This window comes from Folsomia candida, unplaced genomic scaffold (assembly GCF_002217175.1).
Source record: "Folsomia candida strain VU population unplaced genomic scaffold, ASM221717v1 Fcan01_Sc005, whole genome shotgun sequence".
In the NCBI taxonomy this organism is placed as follows: Eukaryota; Metazoa; Arthropoda; class Collembola; order Entomobryomorpha; family Isotomidae; genus Folsomia; species Folsomia candida.
Genome location: NW_019091197.1, coordinates 2,701,878 through 2,725,930, shown reverse-complemented (window position 1 = coordinate 2,725,930; position 24,053 = coordinate 2,701,878). Strand labels below are relative to the sequence as shown.

The window sequence follows — 24,053 nt, the reverse complement described above, 5'->3', positions numbered from 1 at the left end:
GCCCCGTAGAGGAGACAAAGAAGGACGCGGAGCAACGGTTGCATGCATGAATTTTCTGCATGAGTCTCACTTCTCCTGCACGTGACTTTCACGTACGCTTGCCATCAATCTCAAATTAAATGTCTTTGTATATTTGCAGTGTGCAAGTAAATTGAGTGAGTGAGCAGTATACATACATACATCACTCATCAATAGTGGTTATCATGATAAGTGATCTTGATAAACACTATTAATTAATTATTTTAGTTTGAGAAACTCCACCCACAGCGAGTGGCATATCAATTCGAATGTATTTTTTACGCTGAATCCAACGCCATTAATGGTTTTGACCTCCGAGGCCCCCGTGACCTTGCCGTGACCGTGGTGTCCAAATATGGCTTATTCGTTATGTCGCATATCAATTCGAATGTATTTTTGATGCTGAATCCGAATCCGTCAATAGCTTGGCGTTAATTGTAGAAGTTAACGGGGTTTATGGAACTTAACGGGAGCGTGAAGCGTGGGAATTTAAATAGTTAGCTATGCAGTTACTCCCACGCGACGGGAATTTAAGTAATTAACTATTCAACTACCCCCACAGGGGGAAATTAAATTGTACTGTGACCAGGTTAATTAAAATGCAGTATGATTTGGGCAAACCCTCACTCTGATGTATGTATGTAGTATGACAAAGTCTTCACTGCGAATTATTTAAAGTATAGTATGACGGATTTTTCGCTTTGGGCACACCCCCCACTCTAGAACCCGGCCTTGGCCGGGCTATACGTTAGTATGGAATAAAATATGCGAGGTAGACATTTTTTACACTTGAAGTTGATACATAATTACCATACCCCGGACAAATATTTTTTTATCCTACCCTACTCGTGTTGAGCTCAACATGAGTAGGGTAGGATAAAAAAATATTTTTCCGGGGTATGATAATTACATACATATGTTGAACCTGAAGGTTCCCTCGTCTCTTACATATCTATAAGTCGCTGTCCAATTTCATATTTAGGACTTTTCGAACCCCTCCATCCGCACCTTTCTTCCGCACCCCACCTTGGCCTTCGTCCTTGCACACATCACAGACAGCACAGCACATTCGCTACTACATATGTACATACTTCTGTTCACATGATTTTTCTATCTTTTTGCAATTTGTTGTTGAAAAAAACTACACGATTTACCACCAACCGTTCGGAAATGCCAACCTGCCAACCACACAAATACCTCGATATTTGTCAAGATTTTTTCAATGTTCTAGCAAAGGGTCATTGCCCCGCCGCCCAGAAATTCAGCAAAAATTGTACCTTGCCCTGGTTGATAAGCCATTCGCCCTCAAAGCTAATATCCCCACATCTCCCCCCAACGTCCACCGCCACTGTTAGAGTGACCACTGGAAGTGGTCACCAATTCTCCACGGGATGGAAAACAAAAATGCCCCGAGCATCTGGATGAAGATTAATGATGTTGACCCATTTTTTAACATAAATTAATCTTGAAGTCAAATTAAGTATAACAATATTTATGTATCTATGTCTGGTCAAGGTCATGTTGTGGATGTCTTCAATCCACATAATTATTTATAGACTACTCGGGGTTTGCTTCAAAATTTTTGCAAATTTGTTTTACAACGGATGAAAGTAATGTTTTCAATGAATAAATTGACAAGGTCGTGTAATTAAGTATGAAAAAGCATATAAAATTTTTATACTGGATTTCACACCAACGAAACAGTCCGAAACACATACACATTTAATTAATGCTTAAAAATAACATTCCTTTTAAATTAAACATAGCTTAATTGCTTAGTACACGAATACAGATTTTTGAACCATCGTAATAAAATATTTCCGCAGTATGCATATAATTTTTATAAGTCTCACTGCATACTTATAACTGTTTAAAATAATATATCTACATTACACACAAGATTTAAATAATTAAATCCTTAAGCTTCTAACTTTTATAAAATCATATCCATCAAACTGAAGTATTTGCTTGATGACAAGAAAATAAGTACGTACATAAATTTCTCCAGAATTCAGTAGCTCGCTCTTCTCCTATCCATCTTCTTTATAAGATTTTTCCTACAAATAATCTTCCACCTCTTCTTCGTAAACCAATTTGACGCATTTTTCCCAAAAATAAAGTTGCGCGAATACGCAATAAAGAATTGTCGGGACGGACAACGCAATCGGTCCCCATGAGGCCAGAGTTCCGTCCGGCGTCCTCCACTTCATCGGATCAACGTTGTAGAATATAATCAGCAGAATTTGCCAGCATAACGATCTCGACAAGAACGTTGCCACCTTTCCCAATTTGATCCGCCAATTGTAGTTGCTCCGGAAACTGGTGACTGCCAACATTGCGCACAATCCGGAAACAACGGAGCAGAATATCAAGGAACCATAGGCCCCTAAAAGCGGATAACATTTCAGTGCCAGCTCCTCGTCGGTGATATTGTTGGCGTCAATTTTATTCGCGAAATTTTGCAGCTCAGGATAGATGTCAAAGAAAAAAATCGCTGGTCCTGAAAAATATATATTCGATGTTAACATGTTTTTGTGTATTTCAATTCTTTGAATTTCGCCACGGTCACGATTTTAGCCTTCAAAACTGTCCATGGCGAAAAATTCCTGTGGGCGTCAAAAAAATCGTACACGGTCGTATGATAGCTCATTTTTTTCGTGAGGCCTTGCCGCATTCAATAAAAAATGTTGGAAAGTCAAAAAAAATTATCCATGAAGTTTTCATTTTGGCCTCTCATTTTCAATTGCTGGAAAAATTTTGACCTTTGACCAGGGGGCGACCTTAAAAATCGGCGACGAGGAATTATTCGCCTATGAGTTTATACAACAGCATGCAGAGCACCGAAGCTCTAAGTGCGTGGTTTCATATCGCAATTAAAAATTCGTAAAGGTACGATCTATTCTTTTGCTTACTGTATGTATGTATCAATGTTCAACCGGAAGGTACATTTCTATATGAATTGCAGTCCAATTTTATTGGATTTTTCGCACCCTTCCATCCGTACCGTTCTTTTGGCACCCTCTCCGCGACCCTTCTTCCGTACCTCACTTGTGGCCCCTTCCTTGTTGCATGCACCACAAACAGCACAGCAAATTCACGATAACTCTTGTTGACCTGATTTATCTATCTTTTAGCAATTAGGTGCTGCAAAGAAGATGATTAGTGCAGGCTAAAAAAATAGATGCTTTGCCACCAAGAGTTCGGAAATACCAACCAGCTCCACATAATGACCTCAATATTTGTCAAGATTCTTTCGGTGTTCGAGGAGGGAGACATTGCCCCCCCCAGAAATTCAGTAAAATCGTATCTTGCCCAGGTTAATAAGCCCCTCCTCGTCAAATCCCTCAATGCCAATGTCCCCCAAATGTTCGAGTGACCACTAGAAATGGTCCCCAATTCTCCACGGGAAGGATAAAAATATGCCTCAAGAATCTGGACGAAGTTTAATGATATTTACCCAGTTTTTAACAGAAATTAATCTTAGAATCAAATTATAACAATAACTATGTCTGGTCAGGTTAGGTGTTACGGATCTCTTCAATCCGCACCATCCGCACATATTTTCCTATTAATGGACTACTTGGGGTTTACTTCAAAATTTTATAAATTTATTTTAGAACGCATGAAATGAATGTTTCTAAAAAATAAATTGACAATATTGTATAATTATGAGCAACCATATAAAATTTTTTTACTCGACTTCACACCAGCAAAACACATACATACATAATTAATGCTTAGAACTTGCATTACTTACTGAAATAATTGCTTAATTAGATAATACACGAATAAATAACTTTTAACCATCGTTATAAAATAGGCTTATTTACTCAGTACGTCATTAATTAAATTACGATAAATCTTACGGAATATTGATTGCCTTTAAATAAACTTAAATACGTACGTAACATACAGGATTTAAATTATGAAACCCACAAGCTTCCCACTTTTATAAACCACCCCGAACAAACTGGAATCACAGCAGAAATACACATTTTAAATCGGTGCATATCAGTTGTTCGCTTTGTTTTTTTGCACCTTCCTTGCAACACCTTGTAAAAAGTTTACCACTTCTTTTGTCTCATTAACCAAGTTGTTGCACCTCCTCACAAAATAAGGTTGTCCCACAACACAATATAAACATGTACAGAATGGCAACTCAATCGGTCCCCATGGTCCAAAAAGTCCATTCTTCGTCCTCCAACCCATCGGATCAGCGTTGTAAAAAAAGAACACCGGGATTTGGCAGCATAACGCCTTCGCCAAGAACGACGCCATCCTTCCCAATTTGATCACCCGATTATAGTTCTTGTGGTAGACGCCGAATCTCAAAAATGCACACAATCCCGAAACAAAGGAGCAGAATATGAGGGAACCATAGGCCTAGAAAAGCGGATAATATTCGTGTGATAGCTTCAGTGTTTCGTTTTTATTTTTGCTGTGTTTTTTACTCATGTAAATTTCAATCTCGGAATAGATTCCCAAGACAAAAATTACTGGTCCCAGCATCTGAAATTTTGGAAAATATACATATGTACATTTTAATAGTTGTTTCTTGCATTATAAAAAGTCCGGTGACTTGGGTGAATAGAAATCTCTGTCGAGTTCTGCTGAAATCGACAAAAACCCTATGCATATTGTGTTATGCATATTTTTTTACATAATCTTGCAGAAAATTTGTGTCGCTCTTATTATGCAGAACTATATGTGCAAAATTCTGCATAATTCTGCATAAGTTTCTTCAGAAATCTCTATGCATAAAGCTTTTCTGCAGAATATTGGGGCAATTTTCCGCAGAATATTGGACCAATTTTCTGCAGAATATTGGACCAATTTTCTGCAGAATATTGGGCCAATTTTCTGCAGGAAATCTGTTCAAATTTTTACTCGGGAAAATATTTGACAATTGTCAAATAAAGAGTATAGATATTTAAAAACCTTACCATATTGAAACATGAGAGAAAGATAATTTCTCTAAATTCCTTGATGGACGGCATTATAGATTTAAAACAGAATCCAGGCTTATTTTACTCGGTTGTTACGGTAACGTGAAGAAATTTTTATTTGAATGTTAACAATCAGATCAGAAAGACAAAATTTAACTGGGCTCGATAAATGTGTATGTATCTCAGGTTTTTCGTTACGTATCTAAATATGTATGGAAATACCTTTCACTAATCTCAATTCTTGTCGGGCTGTGCATACGTACATGAAGGACGGCATGTAACAAAATGAACCTTTCTTACCATTTTACCTGCACAGCTTGATAAGCTAGATAGATATGTTAGGCATGTTCATATCGAAAACCTGGTAATGAAAGACATGATAACGAACTTACTGAACTTTGTGCAAGTCAAACGATCGTTAGAAGGTGCAATTATTCATAATCACTAGTCTATGTAAGTAAACGTGCAGCTTCTAAATCTATACCCAATCGGCCACTTTTTATCTAAAAGACATCTCAAAGACGAATTTTTAGAGAAATAACATGGTCTTCAGGATGTCCAATGCAAGATGAACTAGCACATTAAGACGTCTTTGGGAGCTATAAATGTCCGCTTTTCAGATATCGGATAGATATCTTCACAAGACGTCTTTAAGAAATGATCTCAATGTTGTCTTGAGGAAGTCTCAGTATGATGTCGCTCTGCGCATGATTTAGTCCCTTGTCCACCAGTTTATTTGTATATAATTTTATTCAGCAATTAAAATTACAACCGTTAGATTATTACCCAAACAAAATGAACAATGTGGTTATAATTAACCAACTAAGTTGACAAAAAAATCATTCAAATATTTAAAGAAATTAATTATTAATTCGTGGTCTCTGTACTTTCCGGCGTTGCATCACCTGCTTGTCCTTTCAGTCGCTTCATTTCCTAAGAATTAAGATTTTAAATTTTATTGTAAATAGATTGTAGCATTAGACATTTTTCCAAGCTCACCGCAACGCGCATCCGATCCGAAGCGTGCTGAAACCAAGACGCTCCACGTTCTTTCATTTCTTTGTCAGTGGCTTTGGTACATATCGGGTTCATCCGGACTGCATCTGTATTAAAACAAGAATATAAAAGGCAGTCCAATTACTCTTATATGACTACACCAATATTACATACCAAATAAGATATTCTTGAACCGGAGTTCCTTAAATGCCCTTTTTGGATTGACCTTGCGTATCCCTTCCCACGCAATTTGTATTGCTAGTGTGTCGGCGAAAACGTGATGAAGAATTCTTGACACATTATCTTTATAATCGGATCCCCCAATTACTGATAAAAACTCCACCTTAACCAAAATCACGAATTACAAGCAAAAACATAAATAAAGTAGGCAAAAAATCAAACTTCAGTTTCGACAAATACATTTGTATCGCAACATATTATTTTTTCGCAGCTCTTATATCTCTCATAACAAAACTGAACTTACTAGTTGAGCTTGACACTCATCAGACACCAGCCTTCCTTCTAGTTGATCCAAGGCTTCCATATTTTCGAGTGGAAAATTGAACTGCGCTTTCAAGGCTAAGTTTGGGCGAAGATCTTTTCTCACTTGTGAAATTTTGGTTAAATTCATTATTAACTCTGTGTGAAGGTCCAGTTTTTCGTGGATTCGCTCCAATGAATTAATGACGTAGTCTTCGAAACTTGTAACCACTGTAACTTTACAAAAAACAGATTGATTTGCACAAATAACGATTAGTAAGCTTATTCATGTAGCTTGCCTCCTTGTGATTTGATCGCACAATTTCCAGCCGCACTATTATCTACAAAAAGAATTATATTGGTTAATTAAAAGATTATTTTTATTTATAGTAGCTAATATTTATAGTACTAAACCAAAAATATAACCTGTATTTGGAGAAGGTTGACCAATTTCATCCTCATAATTATTGGTCAAGCATAATTGTGACGGAAGGGCATTTCCGCTGCCAATGTTCAGTGACAAATATTGTGGGATTGTTGGTGGTAGCAATGGTGGAGAATTTGAAACATTCAAGGAAGACGTTTTGGGTTGGCAATTCTTTGGGGTGGATTGCTCGTCAGAGCTGCTATCCGAGTCGCCCTTTGATGCTAATCGACCCTTCGTCTTTCTCTTCCGGTTATTCCGCTTGTCGTTCGATGACTCATATTCAGATTCGAGATTGGATGTATCTTCTGCCTGACCGAGATGCGAGTTAGCTTCGCTGTAAGTATCTATTTAGAAAATAAAATAAAATTCAGCTAATCATAGTAATAAAAAATTCTACTATTTTCTTGTAATGAATTTACAACTTACAAAATTGTTTGAAGATTCGAATTTCGTGCTGTCTCCAATTTTTACTGTCCACAGGTTGTTTTCTTGCAACGGATGTCGTTATTTTTGTACTTGACATATATGGTGGCCACCATCCTTTTGTCAGGTCCTTCGAAATCCATTGGACAGGGATAACTGCAACTTCTTTGGTTTTGATAAACTCAACGACGGCAAATTCCATTATATATACAGCGGAAAGGCTCCAAACGAATTGCCTCCCTCACGAACAACAAAATATTTTTGACTTATGATACCTGCTTCCCACACTTTCAAATCACCGAGTCTTTTAAATTTGTAAATTCCAAACTCTCTTGAGTCACAAGGCACAGTATAAAGTGGCAATAAATCACGGCAAAGTCTTCCCACTACACACAATGATTGGTCATTTTCTCTCGTAGCAAAGTTAACAATTTTTATGAGCTCGCCAGTTTTTAACAAGCAGTAACAATTTTTACTGTCACTTTGGAGGAATGAGGAGCCAAATGTAATTTTTTGATATTGAGGGGAAATTAGTCCTGGTAGCAACGGGGCGAAGTTTCGTGACTGATTCACGTTTTTATTTCTCTGTGTGGATGGCGTTCCTCTATACCTTTCCCGCTCACAGATTCTTCGGCAGACTTGAGAAAGTGGCCTGTTGCCCCCTTTGACTAAATTCTTAATCTGACCCAAATGATTCTCGAAAGGAAATGCAGAGTATCGATTCAGATTTCCAAAATTTTTCACGTCATCCTCGACGTGTAAAAGCCCGTGGATGTTGTATGACAAATTTTCCTTCCCATACAGAGATGTGAATTGTTGTACAAAAAATTCAAGTAAGCTGTTAGCGTATTTCCTGTGCCGATTTAATAGCTCGTCGTTTGATAAAATGAACACAGCCAAGTGCAGGGAAGTAAAATGGTAAAAATATTTCGCTGGGATATAATTCTGTAAAATTACGGGTCCAATATACAAGAGAAATTGTCTGTACTCCGTTGCCTTCCACCTTGCAAGCTCAATAAGTGAGCGTGGTTTACGATTGAATTCACTTGGCGTAAGAAATCTCTGTTTAACCAGATCACGGGATAAATTGCTGATTACATGTCCACTAAATTTATGGTACTTTGGTTTACCAAACACCCAAAGATTCAAAAGTTTTCTTGTTACACCAAGACAGATAAGGTGCATGAACTCGAAAGGAACCTTTTGGACTAAGTCAAGCTTCAGCTCTGATAAAATCGTTGTCCCTCGATGATCGTCCTAATCAACCTGATTACTAAAACTATCTCCTGTTCGTTTACTTGCAAGCTTGCTCGAAAATACCGTTCGATTTTGATACCTTTCGCCAACTTGTGTACACTTTCCGCACGATGAATAACCAGCGTGGTATTTTGTGCATGTAATAAATGCACGCGCTGGAGAATCACAAATGAAACCCTTTATTTCAAATCCTATTTTTTGTCCTTGATAATCGAATCCGCTTGTCTGGAGTTGTTTCACTTCAGCGACGAAGTCGGTCAAAAACTCATTTTGATTTTCTGGCTTCCCAACCCCGTGGTAAATTCCGACACAAAATGGTTTTTTTTACAAAACTAGGCGAATCGAGCATACATAAAACAGGCCAAAATTCACTTTTGCTGCTGTTCGAAATTGGAATTCCATCTACATTAACGAGGACACTAATCACTTTGGGAATATTTTCTAATTTGCTTATTTCTGCTGTTAGTCCATTCGTAAACCCTAGATGAACGTAATTTCCTGGTTTCACGATTCTTGACTGAAAGACACGCTGAGTTTTTCTCAAACTTCTGGAATCAGCAGGCAACGTCCGAAAACACTCGTGGCTTTTTAAAATTTTTAATAATTCACTTGTCGCAATTTGTGATACGTTATTATTGAGTGACCAGATTCTCAATTGCTCTTTAATATCTTCGGTGGTGCCTGTATTTTTTTGCACACTGACTTTGATTGCTTTAGTTGACGTCGTATTTAATGTTATTTCAGTAGTGGACCACTCATCACTGGTATTAAAATTCAATGTCAATTCGGAAATATGACCATGGTCAGAAGTTGGTAGACCAACTTGTGACAGTACAATATTTTTCCCCTTAGGTTGACGAAGTGCATTAATTACTGCACTTACCCTTTGACTCACTCGACGCCTAAATTGTCGCTTGGATAGGTGATATTTAATTTTTGTCATGGCGACCGAAATTGCGTAGATGCCACTTGTTTAGTGCAGAATCGCGCAAACATGTCATGTGATTTTGAGTTTGTCGTCATGAGATATCGTTAAGACCTATAATTATGGGGGTTTAATAATTTGCCTCTCATTGGACATCCTTGAGATATGTATTTAATGACGTAAGGGTAGAGATAACATACAGACATCTTCACGATAAACTGTTGTGACACGTCTCTAATATGACAATCGAGACCAGAAAAAGATGTCTTAAAGAGCTTGGAGGCCGATTGGGTATGGACTTAAATAAAGTACACATTTTTTACACTTTGAAATTAATACATAATTACGTGCATATATTGACAATAATTGACATCCGTTGAACCTGAAAGGTTTCCTTGTCTCTTACATATCTATTTTAGTTGCAGTCCAATTTTATTGGGCTTTTTGAACCCCTCCATCCGTTTGCACCCCCTCCGTGACCCTTGTTCCGCACCCCACTTTGCCCCCTCCTCCTTGCACACACCGCAAACAGCACAGCACATTCAATGCAGCTCTTGGTCACATGATTTATCTAACTTTTAGCAATTTGTAGTAGCAAATAAGATAAATAATGCAAGTTATAAAAAACTGGACGATTTGCCACCAACAGTTCGGAGATATCAACCTGCCAGCCCCGCGCAAGGACCTCGATATTTGTTAAGATTTTATCGATGTTAGAGCAGAGAGACATTGCCCCCCAGAAATTCAGTAAAATCCCATCTTGCCCAGGGTAACTAGCCACTCCTCCAATTCCTCAAAGCTAATATCCCCCCACATCTCCCCCCAATGTCCACCGCCACTGTACGAATGACCACTGGAAGTGATTACCAATTCTCCACGGAAAGGATGAAAAATGCTCCAAGAATCTGGACGAATGTTAATGAAATTTACGAACTTTTTTAAAACAGAAATTAATCTTCAAAAGTCAAATTATAGCAATATGTAAATATGCCGGATCAAGGCAGGTGTTGCAGATCTCTTCAATCCACACTCTTGTTAATAGACTACTTGGACTTTATTTCAAAATTTTGTGAATTTTTTTGAAACAGATGAAATGAATGCCTTCAACAAATAGTTAAGAATCTTAACTTAAGATAATGTCATCCAATTACATGTGAGAAAGCATATAAAAATTTTTACTCAACTTCACACCAGCGAAACATATATTTACAAATATAATTAATACTTAAGAATTACATTACTTATTTTAATAACTACTTAATTAATGTACGAATACAAATATATGAACCGTCGTTATACAATATTTTCGCAGTACGTATACAATTTTGATAAGTCTCACTGAATACTTATTAACTGTCTTTTAGATAAATAATATATTACCATTACACACACAATTTACATAATTAAATCCTTAAGCTTCTAACTTTTATTAAACCATATCAATAAAACTGAAATGTTTGCTCGATTACAAGAAAATACGTAATTACATAAATTTCTCCAGAAATCAGTTGCTAGCTCTTTTTCGCTGCGCCCTCTTTACAATATTTTGTCGAGTTTTTACCAAATTTTCTGCATCCATAACAAATAGAGCAGTCTGCCTCGCAAAATAGTATTGCAACGCGATACAATACAAACATGTACCGGGCAGAGGTCGACGCCGCCGACCATACGCCGCCGACACCGGTACTATTTTACGTGCCGCCGCCGCCGAAAAAATTGATTTCCAATACCTTCAACATTGCGACGCCGTGCCGCGCCGCCGAAAAATCAGCAAAAACTGGCGCCGCCGCCGCCGAAAATTTGTCGGCATCGACCTCTGGTACCGGGGAGCAAGTCAATCTTTCCCCATGTCTCGAGGAGTCCACCCTTCGTCCTCCACTCCAGCGGATCCAGGTTGTAGAATGTTATAATGATACTTACCAACTTTTTTAAAACAGAAATTAACCTTAAAGTTGACTTATAACAATATTTATGTATGTATGGTCAAAGTCATGTGTTGTGGATCTCTTCAACATTCATATTTTTTCCCAACTAAATGCCGGACTTCTTGGAGTTTACTTCACAATTTTGTAAATTTGTTTTAGAACGGATGAAATGAATGTTTTCAAAGAAATAAATTGACAATGTCGTATAATTATGAAAAATCATATACATTTTTTTTACTCGACTTCACACCAGCGAAACATAAATAATTAATGTTTAAAAATAACATTACTTACTTAAATAATTGCTTAATTATTACACAAATACCGATTTTTGAACCATCGTAATAAAATATTTCCGCCGTATGTACATAATTTTGATAAGTCTCACTGCATACTTATAACTGTTTAAAATAATATAGGTATGTACATTGCACACACGATTTAAATAATTACCTCCTGAAGCTTCTAACTTTTAACTCGATTACAAGAAAATGCGTGCATAAATTTCTCCAGAAGTCACCTACTCGCTCTTTTCCTATCCATCCTCTTTACAAGATTTTTCCTAATCTTCATCCTCTTCCTCTTAAACCAATTTGTAGCATATTTCTGAAAAATAAAGTTGCACGAATACATAATAAAGAATTGTCGGGACGGACAACTCAATCGGTCCCCATGAGGCCAGAGTTCCGTCCGGCGTCCTCCACTTCATCGGATCAACGTCGTAGAATATGAACAGCAGAGCTTGCCACCATAACGATGTCGACAAGAACGTTGCCACCTTTCCTAATTTGATCCGCCAATTAGGGATGTCCAAGAATCTCATGACTGCCACATCTGCGCATAATCCGGAAACAGAAGAGCAGAATATGAGGGAAGCATTGGCCCAGAAAACCGGATAATATTTCAGTGCTAGCTCCACACCGGTGAAATTTTTGGCCTCACTTTCGTCCATGTAATTTCGAAACTGGGGATACATTCCCCACATACAAATTGCTGGTCCCACGAACTGAAATTTCGGAAAATATATATATTAGTAATTTTATGCATTATAAGAAGTCTGGTAACAATGTGGCATTTGGTAGTAAAACGGACGCCACAAACCAGCAGATGGTCTCAACTTCTCCAACAATTGATGGGTAATGACCGGTAATGTAGACTTGTCAAATAAAGAATATGGAAATTTAAGAACCTTACCATATTGGAAAATGCGAAGAAAATAATTTCTCTAGCTTCATTTTTGGTCAGCATGGTAGATTTAGACTTATTTTTGGCTTGTTATGGTAAGGCGAAGGAATTTTTGTTTCGATGTTAACAATCAGAAGGGCAAAAGGTAACTGGACTGGGCAAATGTTTATCTCAGATTTTTATTTACGTATCTAAATATCTAATACCTTTTACTAATCTTAACTTTTGTCGGGCTGAGGATACGTACATGAAAGACGGTATGCAAGAAAAGGAACCTTTTTTACCTTCCCACTAGTACCGCTTGATAAGCTAGATATGTTTACATCGAAAACCTGGTCATGAAAGACATGATAACGAACTGAGGTTTGTGTATGTAGGGTATTTCAGGGAATTTGAGAGTTTGAGTGAATGGGTCAATAGTATTGACTCAATACAGATATGTAATATTTATTTATACATAAACGCCTGTGCCAATCAATAATCGAACGATCGTTGGAAGGTGAGATTATTTCACGATTCTGCGTACCTTATTCTATCTAATGTACTTAAAATACAACAAAGTAGACTTTTCTTACCTTAAAATCGATACATAATTACCTATACATATACATATGTACATATCTATGTTGAACCGGAAGGGTTCCTCCTGTCTAACATATCGATATGGACTTTTCGCACCCCTCCATCCGCACCGTTCTTTTCCCACACCCTCCACGACCCTTCTTCCTTACCTCACTTGTGACCCCTTCCTTGTTGCACGCACCACAAACAGCAAATTTACGATAACTATTGTTGACCTGATTTATCTATCTTTTAGCAATTTGGTGTTGTAAAGAAGATTAGTGCAGGTTACAAAAAATAGACACTTTTCCTGCAAGAGTTCGGAAATACCAACCAGCTCCACATAATGACCTCGATATTTGTCAAGATTCTTTCGATGTTCGAGGAGGGAAACAGGATAACATTGCCCCCCGCCCCCCAGAAATCCGGCAAAATCACATCTTGCCCAGGTTAATAAGCCCCTCCTCGTCCAATCCTTCAATCCTAAGTGTTCGAGTGACCACTGGAAGTAGTCATCAATTTGCCACGCGACGGATAAAAAAATGCTTCAAAAATTTGGACGAAGATTAATGATATTTGCCCATTTTTATACAGAAATTACTCTTAAAGTCAAATTATAAAAATAAATGTCTCATCAAGGTCAGGTGTTGCAGATCTCTTCAATCCACATATATTTATTTTCTTATTAATGGAATGCACTACTTGGAGTTTACTTCAAAATTTTGTCAATTTATTTTAGAACGGATGAAGTGAATGTTTCCAAAAAAATAGATTGACAATGCTATGTAATTATGAGAAAGCATATAATTTTTTTTACTCGACTTCACACCAGCGAAACAAAGTAGTTAATGCTTAAAAATAACATTACTTACTTAAATAATTGCTTAATTAATATGTACACAAATACCGATTTTTGAACCATCGTTATAAAATATTTTCGCAGTATGCATACAATTTTGATAAGTCTTACTCCATACTTCTAACTGTTTAAAATAATATATTTACATAACACGCACGATTTAAATAATCAAATCCTTAATCTTCTAACTTTTATAAATTCATATCGATCAAACTCAAAAATATTTGTTCGATTACAATAAAATACAATACAAATTTCCCCAAAAATCAGTTGCTCGCTCTATTTCGCTGCACCCTATTTACAATATCTTGTCGTAATTTTACCGCATTTTCTGCCTCTATAACAAATTTACCAATCTTCCTCGCAAAATAGTATTGCACCGCGATAGAATACAAACACGTACCGGAGGGCAACTCAATCTGTCCCCATGGTCCCAAAAGTCCATCCTTCGTCCTCCACTCCAGCGGATCCAGGTTGTAGAACATGAACGCCAGATTTTGGAAGAGTAACGCTTTCGCCAAGTACACTGCCACCCTTCCCAATTTGATCTGCAGATCGCAGTGTTTGCGGAACACGGTGACTGCGAAATTTGTGCATAATCCGGAAACAAAGGAGCAGAATATCATGGAACCATAAGCCCATAAAAGTGGATCATATTTCCGGGCTAGGTCCTTGTCGTTTTTAATTTTGGTGTCACTTCCTTTCAGGCAAGTTTCAAGCTCGGGATAGATTCCCCAGATAAAAAGTATTGGTCCGACTGCCTGAAAAATTGGAAAATGTACATATGTAATAGCAGAACTTGGGTGGCAATGTGGCATTTGGCAGTAAAACTGACACCACAAATGCAGCTAAATAGTCACCATTTTCAGTACCAATAGATAATCTATGTATGTACATATTTGTTAAATAAGGAGTATGCAAATTTAAGAACCTTACCGAATTGCACCATGCAAGCAGTAAAATTTGTCTACGTTCACTGTAGGACGGCATTGTAGATTTAGAACAGAATCTAGGCCTATCTTTGGTTGTTACGGTAACGTGAATAAATTTTTATTTTGATGTTGACAATCAGAAGGGCAAAAGGTAACTGGGCTGGACAAATGTGCATCTCAGGTTTTTATTTACGTATCTAAATATGTATTGTATGTGAATACCTTCGCTCATCTTGAAGTTTATTGGGTTGAGCATAAATATGTACATGAATGACATGTAAGAGAAAAGGAACAGCTTTTTACCTTCTCACTGATTCAGGATGATAAACCAGATATGCCAGACATATTCATATCGAAAACTTGGTCATGAAAGACATGAAAACGAACTGAGATTTGTGTAAGTAGGGTAGTTCAAAGAATTTGACAGTTTGAATGGTCAAAATATGTACATACATATGCATAAATACCTGTACCGTTCAGTTTATCGAACGATCGTTGAAAGGTGAGATTATTGATAATCACGATTCTACATAGATTCTAAATCTAACAAGAAATAAAGTAAAGTAGGCATTTTCTACAGTTGAAATTCATGCATACATGCATACGTAGGTTTTCTTGTCCCTTAAGTACACGTACGTGTACGTAGCTGTAATTTTATTGGACTTTTCGCACCCTTCCATCCGCACCTTTCTGTCCGCACCCCCTCCGCGATCCTTCTTTCGCACCCCATTCATCATTGCAAAGCAAACCCCGCAAAAAGCACAGCACAAAGTAATTTACTGTTCATATTCACATACATATTTTTACCAATTTGTTTTTGCAAATAAACATAAATAACGCAGGTTGTGTTATCTAGTTGTTAGTTAAATTGTAAAAAATATATATTTTGTTGTCTATAATGAATAAAATTATTGCATATCATATAAACTGATTCTTGACCACAGAGGCGAACCCTGGTTAGGATTTGAAAAAATAACAAGACAGTTTTCTACAAACAGTTCGGAAATACAGATCAGCTCCGCACAAACACTTCATATTTGTCAAGTTTTTATCCAATTTTCGAGCAGTGGCGGATCAAATTTGCACAGAAATTCAGAAAAATCATATCGTGCCCAGATTAATAAGCCTCACCGCGTCCAATCCTTCAACGCTAATGTCCCCACATGTCCCCCCAACTTCCGCCGCCACTGTTCGAGTGACCACTGGAAGTGGTCAACAATTCTCCACATAAAATTGGATAAAATGCTCCAAGAATTTGTACTAGACTAATTATACTATAATTCTTTTAGCAGAAGTTAATCTTAGAGTCAAAGCGTAACAATATGTATGTATGTCAAGGTCAAGTGTTGCGAATCTCTGCAACATATTATTCCCTACTAATTGACTACTAGGATTTTACATATTTCAGAATTTTGTAAATTTTTCTTAGAACGGATGAAATAATTGGTTTGAATAAATAAATTGGCAATATGAAATTCTGGTATGTATATCTAATTAGCAAACTGGACAGTTTTTTATTCGACTTTACACCAGCGAAAAGTACATAATTATTGCTTAAAAATTACTTAAATAATTACTTAATTAATACACGAATACAGATTTTTAAACCATCGAAATTAGATATTTACGCAGTATATAATTAATCTTGATAAGTCTTATGGAATATTGAGTGTCTTTAAATAAACTTAAATTTTTACATCACACACAGGATTTAAATAATTAAACCCATAATCTTATACCGAACAAGCTGGAATTCTCGATCACAATTACACACATATTTTAAATCAGTACATACCTAAATTTCTCCAGAATTCACTTGCTCTTTCTTTTTCTACCCACCTTCTTTTTTCTTTCTTCTTCTTCTTGTTGAAATTTTGCCACATTTTGCGCCTCTACAACAAATTTAACAACCTGACTCGCAAAAAAGTATTGCACCACGATACAATACAAACAAGTAAAGATGGGCAACTTAATCTCTCCCAATTTCCCCAGAAACATCTCCCGCGTCCCCCACTTCAGCGGATCATGGTTGTAGAACAGCAACACAGGAATTAGGCAGACTAACGCCCTCGCCAAGTAGGCTGCCGCGTTTCCCAATTTGATCTCCCAATCGCAGTCGTTGCAGAATACGGTGATTGCCAAAAAAGCGCACAATCCGGAAATAAAGGAGCAGCTTATCAGGAAACCATAGCCCCATACAAGCGGATTATATTGCAGTGCTAGCTCTAGCTCCTTCTCGTTTGAATGGTTGACGCCCCAATTATCCATGTAAGCTTTAAGGTCCGGATAGACTCCCCAGATAAAAGTTACGGGTCCCAGAATCTGAAATTTTGGAAAATATACATACATATGTAATAGGTAGTAGTTTCATGGAGTCCGATAACTTGGGTGACAATGCAGCGTGTGTCACCAAACGGTCATAAAACTGACGGCAGACCAAGGCAGCTGGTCATAATTTTCAATGCGAATGGATAATTTATGTATGTATTTGTGAAATAAAGAGTATTGAAATTTAAGGACCTTACCATATTGCAAATTGCCAGCACAAACACTTCTCTAAAATCCTTGAAGGATGTCATCTTAGATTTAGAACGGAGTCCAGGCTTGTTTTTCTTGGTTGTTATGGTAACGTGAAGAAATTTTTATTGGGATGTTAACAATCAGAAGGGCAACAGTTGACTGGACGGGGATAAATATGTATCTCAGGTTTTTATTTACGTATCTAAATATGTATACCTTTTACTAAATACATAATCTTAATTCTTGTTTGGCTGATAGTGATCATACATACGCACATACTTATGTGGCTGAAAGACGGCATGTAAGAAAAAAGAACCTTTCTTATCATCTCGGTGATGCAGCTTGATAGATATGCTAGACACTTTCATGTCGAGAAGCTTTTCATGACAGACATGATAACGAACTGAGGTTTGTGTAAGCAGGGTATTTCAGGGAATTTGAGAGTTCGAGTGAATGGATGAGTCAAAATGCATACATAATGTACATATACATACATACATTCCTAAAAACCTGTACCATTCAATAATCCAACAATCATTAGAAGGCGAGATTATTGATAATCACGGTTGCTTCTAAATCTAATGTGGAATACAATGAAGTAGACATTTTTACACTTGAAATTGATACATATCTGTAATTACGTGCATATTGGCGTATGTTGAACCTGAAGGTTTCCTCGTCTCTTACATTTCTATGTCTATGTAAGGTGCAGTCCCAAGATTCCTAAACTTTTTAGCTCGTTTCCGTGGAGTGAATGTATTAGGATTATGTAATGAGGTTGTCCAAGCATGGGCCATCTTTTAAAAATTATTAAAAATTTTCGAGTTGGGGACAGGCACGCATTTTTTGGCGTTGTCACCCGTTGTTGGGTGAGTGAGAAATTATTTTAAAAATTATTTTTGCTACATTTTCTGGGGACTGCTTTTAATTTTTAACTCGATTGCATATTACATATGATATTGATGACCATTTTTGTCCCCGATACTTTTATATATTTGTACACGTATTTATATGCATATTTTTATAAAGAGCACAACCAGGTAGATAATTCGAGTTCCGGAGAAAAAATTTTCATTTGTCTAAAACTTGACAAAATTTTCATTATTAAATTATCACTCCCACGATAACGGTGGACCTGGAGGACGAAGAGGAGGAGGATAATTTAGTTCTGGAAGATTTTGTAATTGATGAGGTAGCAGCTGCTGGTGCAGATTCAGAAACCACTCCTGCTGATACCGAAGATGAGTTGTTAACGGTATAAGTTTTTAAAATCATGAGGATGTCAATTTTTGTCAAGTTTTTTTAAAGATAAATAAACATTTCTTTATCTGGAACTCGAATTATCCTCCTGGTTGTGGTCGCTATCTTCATAAAAATATGTATACAAATAAGTGTAGAAATATACAAAATTATCGGGGGCAGAAGTGGTCATCAATATCACATAATATGCATTCGAGTTAGAAATGAAAAAGTCCACCGAAAAATAATTTCTCACTCACCCAACAACGGGTGACAACGCCAAAAAATGCGTGCCTGTCCCCAACTCGAAAATTTTTAATAATTTTTAAAAGACGGCCCATCCTTGGACAACCTCATTACATAATCCTAATACATTCACTCCACGGAAACGAGCTAAAAAGTTTAGGAATCTTGGTGCAGTCCAATTTTATAGGGCTTTTCGAATCCATCCATCCGCACCCTTCTTTTGGCACCCTCTCCGTGACCCTGTTTCCGAACCCCACCTTTGGCGTTCAGCACATCACATTCACTATAACTCTTTCTTTTTGCACCCCCTTCGTCGCCCTTGGTCACATGATTTATCTATCTTTTAGGAATTTGTTGTTGCAAACAAGGTAAATAATGCAGATTAAAAAAACTCCAAGTAAAAAATGCTCCAGTAATATGAGTCAAAGTTAATGAAATTTACGAAGTTTTTTAAAACAGAAATTAATCTTCAAAAGTCAAATTATAGCAATATGTAAATATGCCGGATCAAGCCAGGTGTTGCAGATCACTTCAATCCACATATATTTTCCTATTAATAGAACTTATTGGCCTTTATTTCAAAATTTTGTAAATTTTTTTGAAACCGATGAAATGAATGCCTTCAATAAATAGATTAAGACAACGTCGTACAATGAGAAAGCATATAAAAATTTTTACTTGACTTCACACCCGAGAAATATATTTACATATATAATTAATACTTAAGAATTACATCACTTACTTTAATAATTGCTTAATCAATACACGAAGACACCATCGTTACACAATATTTTCGCAAATATATAACTTTGAACAATCTCATGGAATTCTTATTAATCGTTTTTAAAATAATATATGTTACAATTACACACACGATTTAAATAATTTAAATAATCCTTCAGCTTCTAACTTTTATCAAACCATATCAATCAAATGTTTGCTCAATTACAAGAAAATACGTACTTACATAAATTTCTCCAGAAATCAGTTGCTAGCTCTGTTTCGCTGCGCAATCTTTACAATCATTTGTCGAGTTTTTACCACATCTTCTACATCCATAACAAATAGAGCAGTCTGCCTCGTAAAATAGTATTGCACCGGGACACAATACACACACGTACCGGGGAGCAAGTCAATCTGTCCCCATGTCTCCAGAAGTCCATTCTTCTTCCTCCACCCCAAAGGATCCAGGTTGTAGAACATGAACGCCAGATTTTGGAAGAATAACGCTGCCGCCAAGGACGCTGCCAGCCTTCCCAATTTGATCTCCCAATAGCAGTCGTTACGGACTACGGTGACTGCCCACATTGCGCACAATCCGGAAACAAAGGAGCAGAGTATCATGGAAATATAGGCCCATAAATGCGGATCATATTCCAGTTCTAGCTCCAGCTCGTTCCTTTGTTCCACGTCAGTTTCAGCCAGGGCAAAGAATTCCCACATAAAAATGAGGGGTCCCACGACCTGAAATATTGGAAAATATACATTTGTAATGGTAGTTTTATGCATTCTAAGAAGTCGGATAAGTTGGGTGACAAGTTGCATGTGTCACAGAATGGTGATGCATAAAACTGAGGCGACACAAAGGCAGCTGGTCACAGTTTCCGGCACTAATGAATCAAGTCTGTAGATATTTGTTAAATGAAAAGTATGGAAATTTAAGAACCTTACCAAATTGCAAAATCCGAGCACAAAAATTTCTGTAACTTCCTCGAAGGACGGCATTGTAGCATCAGAACGGAGTATAGGCATATTTCTCTCGGTTGTTATGGTAACGTGAGGAAATTTTTATTTGGATGTTAACAATCAGAAGGACAAAAGTTGACTGGACTGGACAAATGTGTATGTCAGGGTTTTACGTAGCTAAATACATATGTAATACCTTTTAATAATCTTAACTCTTGGGCTAACAAGGGACACTCACGACCTGTCGTTTGAGTCCAGGGTACCCACTATGTTTTTTAGAATCTACTAGGACCCCTGATGAAGGATTCATTCATATTTCCGTGTAAAACTCATATTTGGCCCAATGGCGTGGCGCCAAACTTAAAAATTTGCATTTTCGACCAATTTCAAACCCTCATAACTTTTGCAGTTTATGTCGGATTTTTAAAATTGTATGCTTAAAATGATCACAAAAGTCGAAATTTTAGAGAAAAAAATAAAAATAAAAAATTTTTAATTTTTGAGATATTTTTAGCATTTTTTCGACGAACCCAAAATTTTGAAATTTTGCGAAAAGTTAAAAGCGATAATTTTGGAAAAAATTTCATAGAATACGAAAGTTGAACTCCTTGTCATGATTTTTGCCAAAAATTTTGAAAATCCGTCCAGGATTTCAAAAGTTATGGCGGTTTTAAAATGTAAAACCATCAAATTTGGCGAATTTGGCGCCACGGCACGGCGCCAAATATGAGTTTTACACGGAAATATGAATGAACCCTTCATCTGGGGTCCTAGTAGATTCTAAAAAACATAGTGGGTACCCTGGACTCAGACGACAGGTCGTGAGTGTCCCTTGTAAGCATACATACAAATATGTACAAGAAAGACGGCAGGTAAGAAAAAGGAACCTTTATTACCGTCTCACTGATACAGCTTGATAAGCTAAATAGATATGCTAGACATGCTCATATCGAAAAGCTGGTCATGAAAGACACGATAACGAACTGAGCTTTGTGTTCGTAAGTAGGGTATTTCAGGGATTATTTTACATTTTGTTTGAATGGATGGGTCAAAATGCACACATTTTTACATATACAAACATTCATAAATACCTGTACCATTCAATAATCGAACGATCGTTGAAAGGAGAGATTATTGATAATCGCGATTCTACATAGCTTCTAATTCTAATATTTATTATAATGAAGTAGATATTTTTACACTTGAAATTGATATCTAGATAATTACAGGCATATTGACGTATGTTGAACCGGAAGGTTTCCCCGTCTCTTACGAGTACATGTGTAAGCTGTAGTCCAATTTTATAGGACTTTTCGAACCCCTCCATCTGTACCCTTCTTTTTGCACCCGCTACGTGACCCTTATTACTCACATGATTTATTCATATTTTATCGATTTGTTGATGAAAATAGAAGAAATGAAGAAATAGAAGAAAATAAAAGATAATTACATAATGCACTTTAAAGAACGGACGATTTACCACCAACCGTTCCGAAATTCCAACCTGCTCCACACAAATATCTCGATATTTGTCAAGATTTTTTCGATGTTTTAGCAAAGGGTCATTGCCCCGCCCCCTAGAAATTCGGCAAAATCTTATCTTGCCAAGGTTGATAAGCCACCCGCCCTCAAAGCTAATATCCCTACATCTCCCCTCAACTTCCACCGCCACTGTTAGAGTGGAAGTGGAAGTGGCCACTGGAAGTGGTCACAAATTCTCCACGGGATGGATAAAAAAATGCTCCGAGCATCTGGACGAAGATTACAAATAATGATGTTTACCCATTTTTTAACAGAAATTAATTTTGAAGTAAATTATAACAATATTTTTGTATGTCTGGTCAAGGTCATGTTGTGGATGTCTTCAATCCCCATAATTATTTACGAACTACTTGGGGTTTACTTCAAAATTTTGCAACGGATGAAATGACTGTTTTCAATTAATAAATTAACAATGTCGTGTAAGTACTTATGAAGAAGCATATAAAATTTTTATACTCTCATACCAACGAAACACATGTAGTTAATGCTAAAATAACATTACTTTTACATTAAACAATTGCTTAATACACGAATACAGATTTTTGAACCATCGTAATAAAATATTTCCGCCGTATGTATATAATTTTGATAAGTATCACTGAATACTTATTAACTGTTTTTAAATTAATAAGTATATTTATTTACGTAACACGCTCGAGTTAAATAATTAAATCCTTAAGCTTTTAACTTTTATAAAACCATATCGATCAAACTGAAACATTTACTCGATTACAAGAAAATGCATACACAAATTTCTTCAGTAATCAGATACTCGCTCTTTTCCTATCCGCCTTCTTTACAAGATTTTTCCTAATTTCCTCCTCTTTATATTCATATTCATGTTCATATCCATATTCATATTCATCTTCATATCCATATTCATCGTCATCTTCATCTTCATATTCATCTTCATCTTCCTCTTCAGCGACTTTAACCAAGTAGGTGCACATTCTCCAAAAATAAGGTTGCATCAATACACAATAAAAACATATCAGGATGGACACTGTAATCGGTCCCCATGGGCCCAAAAGTCCGTCCGGCGTCCTCAACTTCATCGGATCAACATTGTAGAATATGAACGCCAGAATTTCCCAGTATAACGCTTGCGACAAGGACGATGCCATTTTTCCCAATTTCATCAGCCGCCAATTACTGTTGTTGGAGAATCTAGTGACTGCCAAATTTGCGCAGAATCCGGAAATAAAGGAGAAGAATATCAAGGAACCATAGAAGACAATTGTTTTCGCGTAATTTTGCAGCTCAGGATAGATGTCAAAGATAAAAATCGCTGGTCTGAAATTTTGCAAAATATATATATTAGTAATTTTATGCATTATAAGGGGTCTGGTAACAATGCGGCATTTGGTAGTAAAACTGACGCCACAAACCAGCAGCCGGTCTCAATTTTCCATTCCCACTACCAATTGATGGGTAATGCATGTATGCATTTGCTAAATCAAGAGAATGAAAATTTAAGAACCTTACCGAATGGAATAATCCGAGCACAAGTATTTCTCTAGCTGCACTTCTGGACAGCATGGTAGATTTAGAACAGACTTTAGAATTATTTTTAGTTGTTATGGTAACGTGAAGAAATTTTTGTTTGGATGTTAACAATCAGAAGGGAAAAAGTTGACTGGACTGGACGAATAAATATGTATCTCAGATTTTTACGTATCTAAATATTTGTGTAATACATTTTACTAATCTTCACTCTTGCTGGGCTGAGGATACGTACATGAAGGATGGTATGCAAGAAAAGAAACCTATTTTACCTTCTCACTAGTACCGCTTGATAAGACACACATGTTCATATCGAAAACCTGCTCATGAAAGACATGATAACCAACTAAGCTTTGTGGAAGTAGGGAATTTGACAGTTTGAG

The 24,053-nt window shown here is 36.7% G+C and overlaps 4 protein-coding genes and 2 long non-coding RNA genes across 6 annotated transcripts; all 6 read right to left on the bottom strand.

The window, feature by feature from the left end:
- Window positions 1–4,456: 4,456 nt before the first annotated feature.
- On the bottom strand, window positions 4,457–5,233 carry LOC118435664. Its single transcript, XR_004834952.1, has 2 exons — window positions 4,962–5,233; window positions 4,457–4,527 (listed from the first exon to the last, which is right to left on the bottom strand). It is a non-coding gene; the product is annotated as an uncharacterized LOC118435664 (long non-coding RNA).
- Window positions 5,234–11,687: 6,454 nt separating this feature from the next.
- Window positions 11,688–12,752, bottom strand: LOC110849944. The gene is made up of 2 exons (XM_022097428.2): window positions 12,592–12,752; window positions 11,688–12,403 (listed from the first exon to the last, which is right to left on the bottom strand). Exons 1-2 carry the CDS (start codon window positions 12,643–12,645, stop codon window positions 11,981–11,983), a joined length of 477 nt encoding a protein of 158 aa, XP_021953120.1. The 5' UTR covers window positions 12,646–12,752; the 3' UTR covers window positions 11,688–11,980.
- Window positions 12,753–13,845: 1,093 nt separating this feature from the next.
- LOC110849825 lies at window positions 13,846–15,105 on the bottom strand. Its single transcript, XM_022097279.2, has 2 exons — window positions 14,939–15,105; window positions 13,846–14,763 (listed from the first exon to the last, which is right to left on the bottom strand). The coding sequence occupies exons 1-2, from the start codon at window positions 14,990–14,992 to the stop codon at window positions 14,269–14,271; spliced, it is 549 nt and encodes a 182-aa protein (XP_021952971.1). The 5' UTR covers window positions 14,993–15,105; the 3' UTR covers window positions 13,846–14,268.
- A 1,312-nt stretch (window positions 15,106–16,417) lies between these two features.
- Window positions 16,418–17,638, bottom strand: LOC110849806. The gene is made up of 2 exons (XM_022097260.2): window positions 17,460–17,638; window positions 16,418–17,256 (listed from the first exon to the last, which is right to left on the bottom strand). Exons 1-2 carry the CDS (start codon window positions 17,511–17,513, stop codon window positions 16,747–16,749), a joined length of 564 nt encoding a protein of 187 aa, XP_021952952.1. The 5' UTR covers window positions 17,514–17,638; the 3' UTR covers window positions 16,418–16,746.
- A 1,949-nt stretch (window positions 17,639–19,587) lies between these two features.
- Window positions 19,588–20,778, bottom strand: LOC110849843. The gene is made up of 2 exons (XM_022097305.2): window positions 20,611–20,778; window positions 19,588–20,403 (listed from the first exon to the last, which is right to left on the bottom strand). Exons 1-2 carry the CDS (start codon window positions 20,689–20,691, stop codon window positions 19,924–19,926), a joined length of 561 nt encoding a protein of 186 aa, XP_021952997.1. The 5' UTR covers window positions 20,692–20,778; the 3' UTR covers window positions 19,588–19,923.
- Window positions 20,779–22,591: 1,813 nt separating this feature from the next.
- Window positions 22,592–23,929, bottom strand: LOC110849990. Its single transcript, XR_002547900.2, has 2 exons — window positions 23,653–23,929; window positions 22,592–23,460 (listed from the first exon to the last, which is right to left on the bottom strand). It is a non-coding gene; the product is annotated as an uncharacterized LOC110849990 (long non-coding RNA).
- Between the last annotated feature and the right edge of the window lie 124 nt (window positions 23,930–24,053).

Excerpts from the sequence above, each read along its gene's own strand:
- LOC110849944 (XM_022097428.2), bottom strand. The coding sequence starts at position 12,645 with ATGCTGACCAAAAATGAAGCTAGAGAAATTATTTTCTTCGCATTTTCC. Across the intron at positions 12,404-12,591 it reads TCTTCGCATTTTCCAATATG|TTCGTGGGACCAGCAATTTG; the intron begins GTAAGGTTCTTA and ends CCGAAATTTCAG.
- LOC110849825 (XM_022097279.2), bottom strand. The coding sequence starts at position 14,992 with ATGCCGTCCTACAGTGAACGTAGACAAATTTTACTGCTTGCATGGTGC. Across the intron at positions 14,764-14,938 it reads TGCTTGCATGGTGCAATTCG|GCAGTCGGACCAATACTTTT; the intron begins GTAAGGTTCTTA and ends CCAATTTTTCAG.
- LOC110849806 (XM_022097260.2), bottom strand. The coding sequence starts at position 17,513 with ATGACATCCTTCAAGGATTTTAGAGAAGTGTTTGTGCTGGCAATTTGC. Across the intron at positions 17,257-17,459 it reads TGCTGGCAATTTGCAATATG|ATTCTGGGACCCGTAACTTT; the intron begins GTAAGGTCCTTA and ends CCAAAATTTCAG.
- LOC110849843 (XM_022097305.2), bottom strand. The coding sequence starts at position 20,691 with ATGCCTATACTCCGTTCTGATGCTACAATGCCGTCCTTCGAGGAAGTT. Across the intron at positions 20,404-20,610 it reads TGCTCGGATTTTGCAATTTG|GTCGTGGGACCCCTCATTTT; the intron begins GTAAGGTTCTTA and ends CCAATATTTCAG.